Genomic DNA, 13,369 nt, shown 5'->3' with positions numbered 1-13,369 from the left:
CGTCACTTATTTATGTGCGAATGTTTAAGAACATTAAAACATTACTATTGGCCACATGTTGGCAAAGTTATGTGACATTAGTGATGTTCGTACTTTCAGCGTTAACTTGGTTGTATATATATGTGTATGTATATATATATATATATATATATATATATATATATATATATATATATCATAATAATCTGACAATACTATAATATTGGCCATAATATATTTACATTACCACAGTGAGATGATTTTAGTCTCATGAACAACATCAGCTAATTGTTACGGAGCCCCGCAGGGGACATGGGAGAAAAAAAAATTAAGACGGACTTTTGCGAGATCTCGCAAAAGTTTTGCGAGATCTCGCAAAACAAACTCGGGATCTCGCAAAAGTTTTGCGAGATCTCGCAAAACAAACTCGGGATCTCGCAAAACTTTTGCGAGATCTCGCAAAACAAACTCGGGATCTCGCAAAACTTTTGCGAGAGCTCGCAAAACAAACTCGGGATCTCGCAAAACTTTTGCGAGATCTCGCAAAAGTTTTAGCCGCATTCTTCCCATTAGCTTCGAGCTATCGGGAGGTCGAGACCTACTAAAGCCGGGAGGAACACCACTTTCCCGGCACATCGTGCCTCGACCTCCCGGTCGGCTTCGAGCCAGCATCCGAAGAATGCGGCTAAAACGTTTGCGAGATCTCGCAAAAGTTTTGCGAGATCCCGAGTTTGTTTTGCGAGATCTCGCAAAAGTTTTGCGAGATCCCGAGTTTGTTTTGCGAGATCCCGAGTTAGTTTTGCGAGAAAAGTCCGTCTTAATTTTTTTTTCTCCCATGTCCCCTGCGGGGCTCCGTAAATTGTTATTTACTAACTAATCTTGAAATGACTGTTCAGTACAGAAATGAAGCCCAACAATCATGTTTCACAGTCCTGTGGTCTCAGCCTCAGATACTCAACTAATCACAGTGATGTCATGACAAAAATGAATGACCAACAAAACATTTTTCTCCTTCATTTCTGTCACACAAAGCTGTATGAAACGTTCCTCGCAGTTAGTATAATGGTTGCTAGGCAACCTGAACAGCGCGACGAAGGCCAGACTGTCCCATTTCACAAGCCTCTCACTTCCGCACTTCTCGTACTTATAGTGCGCACCGTACGTAGTACGCGTAGTGCGCGTACTTCAAGCGTGCGGTCTCTTAATTGGGACACAGCCTTAAATTACACAATTGAAAGCATGTTTGTGTATTTATACACAGGCACTCATATATATTCAAATAATTTAAAAACAATGTTCATTTACCTGTTACTACCACACACCAAATCCGGTCCTTGGTACTTGCTGGCTTGTGTAGCCATAGGTAACAAAAGCTCAACACTGCACCTAGCATTCTGGAGCACTTCTGTTGACTTTTGTACGTGTTTTGAGTTTTTATGTGCTTCTGAGTTTGTACGTGTTTTTACATGTTTTGGAGTTTTTACGTGTTTTGGAGTTTGTATGTGTTTTTACGTGTTTTGGAGTTTGTACGTGCTTCAGGGTTTGTACGTGCTTCAGAGTTCGTACGTGATTTGAAGTTTGTATGTGCTTTGTCTCTAGGGGCCACCGTAAATATACTTTTATTTATTCACTCCACATAAAATGTAATAAATAAATCATATAATACAAAAATCAACTATTCACATTTCAACTTTTAACTATTTAAGTTTTCAGCTTTTTCCTTTTACAAATTTAAAGTGAAACAACACAAAACCCTGCAAACCACAACACAATTAAATATAAATTAAAATATGAAAACAAAACTAACATGCATATTCTCTGTCATATGGGCCCGCATGAATAAACTTTCTGAATCCTTTATCATCTGCAACTGAAAATAGTTGTGGATGATTACTATACCTTTCTAATGTGACGTTGTTGTCCCTGGCTTTCTTTCTCTCCCTCTGGCTCTGTTCCTGTGCTACTGAGTGTAACTACCGCCCCTCCCCCCTCTGCCCAGCATAAAGCACAAGGCTCGCGTGCTGAGTGAAGCAGAAAAAAAGTGCGAGAGAGAGGCTGAGAGAAAGAAAAAAAAAAAAACCCACGTGACGGCTCGCGATAAGGAGACGGCTCGCGTCGTTCACGTCAAAGAGCCGGCTCTAAGAGCCATTTCGTTCGCGAACGACCCATCACTAGTACCTGTGGGGAAAACGTGGTAGCTGTTGAAACAGCGAAGCTGTTGGTGTCTGCTTGATTAGCCGCCAGATTTGGATAGCCGAAGCTAGTTTTATGAGTACGAAGTGCTTTGCACTGGTGAGTAACTAAACTGTTATAGCCACTGATCGGCATCCTGAAACGTTAACGTTGCTCGCTTCAAAAAACAAACGCTAATGGTGACAGAACTATGCAAGTAGCTAGCGGGTATTAGCCAAACGCACACTCCCGTTGTTAAGTGTTAGTTGAGAACTTATTAGCTGTTGTTAGGTTAAAGAAAAACCAGTATGTCTATCTGTTGTATTGATGAGCAGTGTGGATTGCTTTAATGATTGGTGATAGTTACATTGCCATGTAATGAAAACGTTTAGAATTTGATTAGTTGTACAACATTAGAAATTGAAACACATTTTGTTCATGCTTTATACTTTAAACAGAAGTGTTGTTAGTTAAGTGTGAACAATGTTCATTTGAAGTAATTCTGACCTCACTCTTAGGTCAGGTTTTTTGAGTTAGAGAAAGGAGCTGAGACTCCCCGGAGAACTTTGGATTACAGACTTTGTGGAAATCCGCAGAAGAGGAATAATTTTCCATTGCAATGGATGGCGAGCCACAGCCCATTTGGAATTGAATCTTCAAGTCTGGTTGCCTGAACTGTGGTAGGACAAAACAGTGCAAACCATACATCGATCGTGGACTGAACTCACACCAATAACTCACCAGATCACCAAACAGGCCTGATCTGGATCCTATTGACACTTTAAAAGACCCGGGTCTAACATTCTTTTCTTTTTTTTAATTTTGGGTATCTGTGCGCGCACACACAATTTTGGTTATTATTGTAAATGCAATACAATGCACAAATTTCAAATACAGTTGAACCATTGCTTCATCATTTGCAGTTGTGTTTTCATTGTGGTTACCCATCCTCTGGGCTCCTGTTGTTCATGAAGTCTTCTGATCTGCCCATTGTTTATATATTTTGTTACATACTGGTTACAATAGTGTCACCACGTGAGCAAGGACACTAACATGACCAGGAGGAACCCATCAAAACTTTTAGAATGTATCCATGTGCCATCCTGGAGGAGTTAGACTACCTGTGTGAACCCTGCATGGTCCTGGTTTAACCAATGCTACCAGTAGTAACATTGACACTTGACAGATGCAAAACTATTGAAAGAAACAGTCCGAAAAGATGAGGAGGGAAAAATGTAGGTGGTTGCCACCTGTAAAACCATTCCTGTTTGTGAATCTAATTGTTTCCCCTTTAACCTGTTGTTAATTTCATTAATACCAATGTAGCTGAAACTGATTATATTGACACCTCAGTCTAGGAGCCGTCCCAAAGGTGACAGGGCATCATAAATGCCTATGGGTCCATACACAATAAGCTAGTTGAAGAGGCACTGACTCGTTCCCATATCCCAAGGAGGTTCAAGAACTTCATTGTTGACTATTACGGCAGTTTTAGCCTGAAAGTCTCTACAAGGAAAATTACTTTAGTATTAGCACAAGCTTGAGAAAGGGATTATCATGAGGTGCACCCTATCTATAAAATATGAACATGTTACTAAAGGTCGCTGAAGTTGAGCATAGAAGATCCCTTACTTAGTGTGGCATTAGACTGCCACCTATTATGGCTTTCATGGATAATCAGTAGGACGACAGAGTCCCAAGGTGGAGCATGCTCCAGCACCCCACAAAGGGACTCCAAGAAGACCGGGTACTCTGAGCTGTCTTCCGATGAAACTACAGACGACAATCAGGATTTGTTCCCCAACCCAAAGGCGCAGGGAAAAAACCCTCTCGTCCACCAGGAGAAACCCCAACGTACAGGCAGTAAGCCGAGGGGATACTAGGATACCCACCCCAGCCCGTCGCTTCTCACCAAGGGCAACTCCAGACTGAGACAGAGTCCAGCCCCTCTCCAGGAGGCTGGTGCTAGAGCCCAAGGCCGTGTGTTGAGGTCAGCCTGACTAGCCAGTACCTCTCAACCTCCCGCACTAATCCAAGCTCCTTCCCCACCAGAGAAGTCACTTCCACTTTCCAGTCACTAAATGTGTGAAAGCTGTACAAACCACAGGGGGAAGTTTTTGCATAATAGCTAAAATCTAATAAATGTTGGTTTTAATAACTGAGTGTTGGCATTTTTTTTTATTCTTATATGTTATAGATTAGTCTTTTTAAATGTACTTACCAAGGTGTTTGTATTTCCTGGCCATGTCTGTCTTTTACGGGAAGTTGATGTGTGGTTTTCTGTCTCTGCTGATGTTCTGCTTTTCAATAGTATAGTTTCATCTTTATCCTTCTGTTTGTATCTGTGGAAATGTGGCAGAAATGTGAGGCAAACAGGTCAGAAGGAAACAGAAAAAGTTAAAAAGACAGGTTGAACAAACACTGAAACATTTTTTCTTCTTTTCCTCGTCCGTCCCCCTTTGTCCTTTGATAGTGTTGTCTTGTTGTTTGTGTCACACAGAGCATCAGTGGTGCCTTTAGAAATCTGTTCTTTCTGCACTCGAAGTCTTGACACAATCCATAATTGGTTGGTTTAAACTCTTGTTTTAAAAGGGCTATACATACAGAGAAGTTGATTAGAAGAATGGGGAACAGGTGAGTAACACACAGGTGCAACAAATCAAAGGAAACAAGGTAAAGAAAGTAAAATAAAACACAAGAGACAAGAAACTACCAACCTAAGATAGTAAGAAACACAATGAGGGAACATCGAATACAGAAATGAAGACTTAACAACGACATATGAAGAACAAATTAAGGCCATGATAACTGAAACAAGGAAAATGATAGAGAAACTATAAATAGATAACCAAAGTTAAGAAGGCATTTGAATATAATTCTAAGGAAACCAACTAGGACATATCTGCTGAAAGTACAAACTCAGCCAGGACCATGAGAAAACTTAAAGAGAAAAAAAGTCCTGCATTAAAATATTTACAAAAAAATATTTCACTGACTTCCTGTTAAATCCAGAATTGAATTCAAAATCCTGCTTCTCACATACAAGGTCTTAAATAATCAGGCCCCATCTTATCTTAATTCATTCATTCATTTATTTATTCATTTCAGGCACAACAAAATACATATATTGAACATAAAGTGCACAAAACAAAAAACAAAAATTACCTGAAAAGGAGTGGGACGAAGAAAACTTATTAAATCCCACCCCTATACTCACTCATCAACAAAAAAGCAAGCAAGCATCTCCACGGCAGCTCGCAACAACAATTAGAACCATCATAACTAAATACAGAATATATAATAATTATAAATTGCGTTACCACAGGTAACAGGCAATAATAATTACATAGTGACAAACACACATACATACATATATATATGTACATACATACACACTTTTTTTTTTTTTTTTTTTTTTTTTTGGAATCCATACCAGCAATGGTAAGAGAACAGACATTACAGAGCACACTAAAACCATCATTGAGTATACTGTGACCAGACCAACTGTTTGTAGAGGAATTTAAATCTGTGAATATTTTTGCATTGTTTCAGTTGTAAACTCAGACTGTTCCAGATTTTCACACCACATACAGACACACAAAAACCTTTACGGGTTGTTCGAGTTCTGGGTAATTTGAATTCCCCGAAGCCTCTCACATTATAAACCCTTTCTCGAATTTCAAATATAATTTGTAAATTTGTAGGTAGAAGTTTATTAAAGGCTTTGTATAAGATTATAGATGTATTGTAATTAACCAGATCCTGGAATTTAAGTAACTTTGCCTGAAGAAAGAGTTTGTGAGTATGATCTAGATAACCAGCCTTGTGAATAATACGCAGTGCTCGTTTCTGTACTGTGACTAATGGATTAGTTGTATTTTTATATGTGTTTCCCCACACTTCCACACAATATGTAAGATATGGAAGAACCAGGGTACAGTACAGAGTACGAAGTGCATCTTTATCAAGGTATGGTTTCACTTTGTTCAAAACTGCGAGGCTTCTGGAAATTTTGGTTTTTATGTGTCTGACGTGTGGTTTCCATGAAATTTTGTTATCAATTACGACTCCCAAAAATTTGTGTTCACTCACATTATCAATTGGTACACCTTCAATGATAATTGGTAATTCTATATTATATTTTAAATTACCGAAAAACATTGCTTTAGTTTTATTTATATTTAATGATAATTTATTTATATCCATCCTTTTTTTTATTAATTTTAGCTCCCTGTTTACAGTCATTACAAGATCAGTATAATCGTCGCTACTGAAAAATATGTTGGTGTCATCTGCGAACAGTATGAGTTTAAGTACTTGAGAAACATCAAAAATATCATTTATGTATATATTGAAAAGTTTTGGTCCCAACACTGACCCTTGGGGAACACCACATGTAATACCAAGTTTCTCTGAATGGTAATGCCCTATGCTAACATATTGTTCCCGACCCGTTAGGTAACTTTTTAACCAGTTACCAGCTTTCCCTCGAATACCATATCTTTCCAATTTATCCAATAAAATTGAGTGATTGATTGTGTCGAAGGCCTTTTTGAGATCAACAAAAATACCAACTGCATATTTATTTTTATCCAGTGCATTGGTAATTTCTTCTACTGCCTCAATTATCGCCATTGAAGTGGTTCTTTGCGTTCTGAAACCATACTGACCAACATTTATTATTTGATGTTTTTCAAGGAATTTTTCTAATCTTGAATTAAAAAGTTTTTCTAAAATTTTTGAGAATTGAAGCAGTAGAGAAATAGGCCTATAATTGGTAAAACTGTGTTTATCATTACTTTTGTATAGTGGTATTACCTTCGCAATTTTCATTTTTTTTGGAAAACAACCGGACTGAAATGATAAATTACAGATATATGTTAAGGGACTAGCAATATTCAGAATAACCTGTTTAACTACAGACATATTTATGTCATGATAATCCATTGAAGACTTACTTTTACATTTTAATGTGATATTTATTACTTCTTGCTCATTTGTAGCTGAGAGGAACAGCGAAAAGGGATTTGATTTTATATTACTGATATTTTCATTTTTTTGACACGGGATGTCCGCTGCTAGTTCAGGGCCAACATTTATAAAAAATGTATTGAACCCATCTACAATGTTACTCATATTATGATTTTCACCATTTGCATCAATGAAACATTCAGGATATGATGTTCCAGAAGATCCTTGTTTGATTAAGTTATTTTAACACATCCCAAGTTCCTTTTATATTGTTTTTATTTTCATATAATCTTCTTCTATAATAAAGTTGTTTACTTGTTCTTATAATATCAGTCAATTTATTTCTATATGCTTTATATCTTTGTTCCACTTCTTTTGTTTTTACTTTGATGAACTGTTTATACAGATTGTTTTTCTTTTTGCAAGCATTGATAATTCCTTTTGTGAACCAAGGACTTATTATCTTTTTTTTCTTTGTCTTGTGTTCATTTACAGGACAATGTTTATTGTACAGCATAGTGAATATATCTAGGAAATTATCATAAACCTTGTCCACATCTGACTCTTCATACACCGAACTCCAATCTTGTTGTGCTAAATCGAAATTGAAGGCATGAATTGCTTCTTCATTTATTGTTCGCTTTGCTATCGTAATCTTGGTATCTATTTTTTTTAAATCACAGTCACACAAAGTAAAAACTGGTAAGTGGTCAGTTATGTCACAGACAAGCAGGCCACTATTAATTTGGAAATCCATGACATTAGTAAAAATGTTGTCAATAATAGTGGCGCTATGTGATGTTATTCTGCTTGGCTTTGTTATTGTTGGATATAGTGATAAGCTGTACATCGTGTCAGTAAAGTCATCAATGGCTTTTAACCTTGTTGGGTTTAGCAAGTCAATATTAAAATCACCACAGATGAATAGCAATTTTTGGTTCACCGAAGCAAACATTTTTTCTATCCATTCATAAAAAGTGTCAATACTTGAACTGGGTGTCCGATATATGCAACTTATTATAACATTTCTCTTTTTTTCATTCATGATCTCAATAGTCAAACATTCCAAAATTCCATCAATAGCCATAGACATAGTTGTTACAACATTATATTTTATAGAGTTATGAACATATATAGCAACCCCGCCGCCCGCCTTATTTAATCTATTCATGTATTTTAAATCAGATCCATTCAAACAGAAATCTATTCCTTTATCGACATTGAACCAAGTTTCAGTGATGGCTATAACACTGAAGGGGCGAGAAAATTGTTGCAAGTAGTCCTTAATGAAATCAAAATTAGAGTACATACTTCTGCTGTTAAAGTGAATTAATGAGAGCTTCCCCTCTAGGTTGATTTTTTTTTTCATATTGTTCCTGTGTGAAATAATTACAATTTTTAACAAAAGAAGAAAGAAAATTACTTTCAGAATCTATTTCTGGGTCTATTATATTATGCTCCTTATATTCACAATCTAGATCAATTACTTTCTGTTGGAGAATTGATTTCAACGTGTCCATGTCATTTCCTGGTGTAATTAGAGATGTTGGTGTATTTATCATTTGATTGTCATTAGAGTTATATATTGCCTCGATACGTTAGTGTCAGTTGTACTTGTCCAGATCCTCCATGTTCCTCACTATCAGTACTTTTGCCTCTTCTGGTGTCCCGTTTAGCTTAATGAAAATCTTGCAATTTGTTACCCATGTATGATGTATTTTACCGTTCTTCTTTAGTTGCCTTACCTTCCTCGCGATGTCTGCGTTTTTTCGTGTCAGATGCTCATTAATGAAAACGTCCGTGCCTTTCAGTTTGCGTCCTTGTTTCAGCAGTGCGACCTTGTTCTTCCGATTGACGAATCTTATAATGACGGCCGGCGGTCTGTCACTCCTCCTGGGCAGTGGGTGACATGCTTCTACGTGCTCCAGGTCCATCTCTATCCCCTTGCTTTGGAGGAAGGAGGCCACCTGTTGCTCCACCGAGCGGGTCTCCTCGTCGCTGGGCTCCCCGACGCTCCCAGCCACCGCGCGCGCGTACGAGCGCGGCTTGATTTTTATACCGCTAATGACCACGTCGTTCGTACGGGTGTACTGCTCCAGCTCATCCACCCGCCGCTCGAGATCCACAATTCGTCTGTCCTTCTCGGCATTTTGGAGGCGTAGCTGTTTTACCTCCTCCAAAAGCCCCAGAAGCTTCTGCTGCGCCCTGACTGCGGCCACGTCTCCGCACAGTGCTCCGAGGGATTCCCATGATGCATTGAGTTTTTCCTTTCCAGTCACCTTTCTCACTTACTACGTGTTAATCGACCTCTCTTCGTTGAATTATACTTGTTATTAATCTCTGTCTCTCTTCCACAGCATGTCTTTTGTCCTGTCTTTCTTCTCTCACCCCAACCGGTCGCAGCAGATGGCCGCCCCTCCCTGAGCCTGGTTCTGCTGGAGGTTTCTTCCTGTTAAAAGGGAGTTTTTCTTTCCCACTGTCACCAAAGTGGTTGCTCTTTCACATTAGGATAATTTACCAAGAAGAGCTTTAACTGTTCCTCATCAGTCCTTTTCTGGAGTAAGATCTGCACTCGATTAACACAAATTGTTGTGTTACAAACTGTAAATGTTCAAGATATAATGACAGAGAAGGGTTTTTTTCTGCTAAGCGAAAGTGGACTCAAATCTTTTATAACCTTACATAATGGAACAGAGATTTACATCACAAAAAGTGCAAAAATGCTGGGATTACGGCTGAATTTGGGGGAGACCCATGAAAATGTGACATGTAGCAAAGACTCAGAGACCAGTTTGATTCAATGCTTAAGATTTTAATGATGCACAAGATCATTAAGGAGAGTTCATTATGGAAAATAAAATGCTACTAAAACCATTATTTCCATTACACTTTCCATTTGTGCCTATTAAACAATCCAAGTAATAAAAGTAAAGATGTAAACTGAAAAACAGGTCTTTCGTGTAACATATGAGATTATTTGGCTTTTTGACTTGTCAGATGTGCCACGTCTTCAAATCAGCCCAGGAATCCTCACATTCTTCTAACGCAGACAAATGGAAGATTTACGTGGCACTTCAGATCATTCATACACTTGTTACCTATAAACACACAAACACACACAACAATAGATCTAATGGACACATACATATCCAGACTTATATGCTATATATTATATATTTATTTATTTTTTTAAATACAATGAACTTGTTTAATATGGTACAAAATGCAAACACTGGTAAAGTAAAAGTAAATAAATTGAATGTATTTGTATTCAATCCCAAATTCCAAAACTGTTGGAAAGCTGTCACTTGAAAAAGAATGTAAATTCCAATGTTTATAAAGATGTATATTATAAAGTTTTATGCTTCTGTATGGCCTAATCTACCAGTATGTGCAAGTCTCAAATATAATTTTTGTTGTTATCCACCAAATTTCTAATTTGCTTATTTTTTTATTAAAATGCCATATTACGGCTATTTACTTGCATTCCTGAACAGAAACATTAGTTGTAGTGGTTAAATGTTAAATGTTGTCCTCACAGAGATTTCTTCAGATTCTCTGAATTTTTGATGCTATTATATACTGTAGATGATGAAATATTCAGATTGGATTTTATGTTGAAGAATAATATCCTGAAATTGTTTAACAATTTATAGATGTAGTATTTTGCAGATTTATGAACATGTGCCCATTTTTGCTTCTGCTTCTCTTTAAGATGCTCTTTTTATAACCAGTCACGTTACTGATCTGTTGCCAATCAACCTAATTAGTTCCAAATGTTGCAAACATAATTGTCTGGTTACATTTCCAGCTCTTTATGGCTCTCTCCCAACTTTTTATACATTATTTATTTGATTTACCTGAAAAATTCATCTCCATGCACTCCTCGCCGCCTTTATAGTTGTTTGGCTCTCCTGGACACCAGTTTGTATATTGGAAGCCTGTTCCATCAATCCAAAACCAATAACCGTCCTAGAACACAAAAAAACAAAAATAGAGCAATAACAGACTGAAAAGCAAATTACACTCCCAAATTATACATTTAGATATATTTATATATCTACACACACACACACACACACACACACACATATCTATATAGATAGATAGATATAAGAATTTATGACAATACTGTATATAATATATAATATATTAATATATAATATGTATATAATAACAAAGGAGTTTTTCTTCTCATGTTTGCTAAAGCGGTTGCTCATAGGGGGTCATATGATCGTTGGGGTTTTCTCTGATGTTGTTGAGTCTTTACCTTAGAATTAACTTTACTTGTTGTGATTTGACACTACATAAATAAAAATAAAAATGAAATCGAGAGCTTGGACCTAGTTTACCTGTTGGGCATCAGAGCCTCCAATCCATGTTCGTCCATCTGCACCACTTGCATCATATATCACCTTCTGAATCAACTCATATTCCTCGAGGCTGTGTACAGATGCAAGGTTTGCATTCATGTATTGACATTTTTTCTGCAGTGGAGAGACAAAAAGACAAGCTGACAAAGAAACAATACAACTTTAAAGCTCGCACCACGGCAAACATGCAGATCATTGACAGTTATTTGTATTATTATTATTATTATTATTATTGTTGTTGTTGTTGTTGTTGTTAGTATTATTATTATTATTGTTGTTGTTGTTGTTGTTGTTAGTATTATTATTATTCTGATAAACATAATTCAAAATCTATTAACATTATTCAAATGGCTATTATAAACCAGCACATAATTTTTGAAAAATTAGTTGTTTGTTTGTGATGTTTGTTTATGATTGCGGTTTAACTTAAAAAAAAAAAAAAAAAGTTCATTACTTGGACAAAAACAATGTTTTGTAATCATTAAAAAATGCATAATACTTTTTCCATTTTCATGTGCCAAAATCACCAAAATAAGTGTTACTGTTTCAAAGATAAAAAATAAAAAGATAAATAATAAAATATAAGACATACACAAACAATTTCACATAAATCCTGACTAATGACTAATTATGAATAAATACTATTGTCGTTTCCCTTCAGCCCAACTGGCCACAGCAAATGGCTGCCCCTCCTTTAACATATTTGTGGCTGCAATTTTGTCCTGTTAAAGGGGAGTTTTTCCTTCCCACTGTCGCCAAGTGCTTTCTCGCAGGGGCTCATCTGACTGTTGGAGGTTTCTCTGCATGTATTACTGTAGAGTCTTTACCTTACAATATAAAGCACTTTAAGGCAACTGCTGTTGTGATTTGGCCCTACATAAATAAAACTGAATATAATGTTGTTATTGCAAAATAACTGTACACTAAAGTGAGATTAATTAGCAGCTCACAGTTTATAGACAGTTAATTACTATAAGGTTCATTCACTGTGACACATGAGTTCTAATCTTTGCCATTACCTGAGCCTCAGCCCAAGTCATGCTTTCGGACACATAGATGAAGCACTGCTTATAATACTGGGTCCAACCAGAGGAACAGCACGGGGGTTTCTTCACAGCACACCATTCCCCTGAAGACAAACAAAGAACACTGTGGGATGTAAAGGCAAGCAATGCCACTGTACACTGGTCATTAACTAATTATACTATTGACAATATTTTTTACGTAGATTTAGATTCCAAAATTTATTATTTTCCTTCTTAAGATTTAAAGATATTTTTAAATACATATGTTTGGTCTCATTATAGCAGCTGTCTGTTTCAAGGCTGTTTTTTTCCCACAGGCTGTTCACATTGGATGAAAATATTATATGCTGACACTGCTACATGTTTTTAATATGTGTGGGTTTTTTGTTTTTTTCAAACATACACTTGGAATCAGAAAAAGAAAGGATACTGTTTCATGGTAAAATAAGATATATATCATTTGTTTTACTTTGAAGTTTGGGTATAGCACAGGTATTCCAGATGTGTTTTTGCATTTTTCAACAGCTCAAATGTGATTGGAATAAAAACAGAAAATGGATCAACTATAAATTTTAGAGAAAAAATGTTACATTTAGTTTCAAAAGCTTTTATAGGTGCAATATCAATTTTAAAATCTGTCAGAATTAATGCATGTAAGATTTACATGTACCAAGATACTGCAGACATACTGTAATACTCACCAGCAGCATCGGCCAGAACTGCCATTGCACAGAGAAGTGCAGACACAGTCAGAAGCTTCATGGTGATGTTTAGTATCTGCAGGTAGCAGCAGAAGAAAAGTGACTGTTAGTTTAGTGAAGAAAACACAGAAGATCATCAGGATGATTG

At 36.7% G+C, this 13,369-nt stretch overlaps 2 protein-coding genes across 3 annotated transcripts; both read right to left on the bottom strand.

The window, feature by feature from the left end:
- Positions 1 to 8,726: 8,726 nt before the first annotated feature.
- LOC148103957 (uncharacterized) lies at positions 8,727 to 10,018 on the bottom strand. The gene is made up of 2 exons (XM_087838242.1): positions 10,010 to 10,018; positions 8,727 to 9,389 (listed from the first exon to the last, which is right to left on the bottom strand). Exons 1-2 carry the CDS (start codon positions 10,016 to 10,018, stop codon positions 8,727 to 8,729), a joined length of 672 nt encoding a protein of 223 aa, XP_087694368.1.
- A 134-nt stretch (positions 10,019 to 10,152) lies between these two features.
- Positions 10,153 to 13,282, bottom strand: LOC148103956 (ladderlectin-like). Of its 2 annotated transcripts, none has more exons than XM_087839237.1 (5): positions 13,210 to 13,282; positions 12,515 to 12,624; positions 11,475 to 11,609; positions 10,983 to 11,094; positions 10,153 to 10,220 (listed from the first exon to the last, which is right to left on the bottom strand). In XM_087839237.1, exons 1-5 carry the CDS (start codon positions 13,280 to 13,282, stop codon positions 10,153 to 10,155), a joined length of 498 nt encoding a protein of 165 aa, XP_087695363.1. The 2 variants fall into 2 exon arrangements, with proteins under 2 accessions (XP_087695363.1, XP_087695364.1); XM_087839238.1 differs by having other exon boundaries at positions 13,222 to 13,282.
- Between the last annotated feature and the right edge of the window lie 87 nt (positions 13,283 to 13,369).

Source organism: Neolamprologus brichardi, chromosome 3 (genome assembly GCF_056152115.1).
Source record: "Neolamprologus brichardi isolate AB-2024 chromosome 3, ASM5615211v1, whole genome shotgun sequence".
Classification (NCBI taxonomy): Eukaryota; Metazoa; Chordata; class Actinopteri; order Cichliformes; family Cichlidae; genus Neolamprologus; species Neolamprologus brichardi.
Note: the sequence above shows the minus strand (reverse complement) of the source record. Positions and strands in the feature narration are given on the sequence as shown.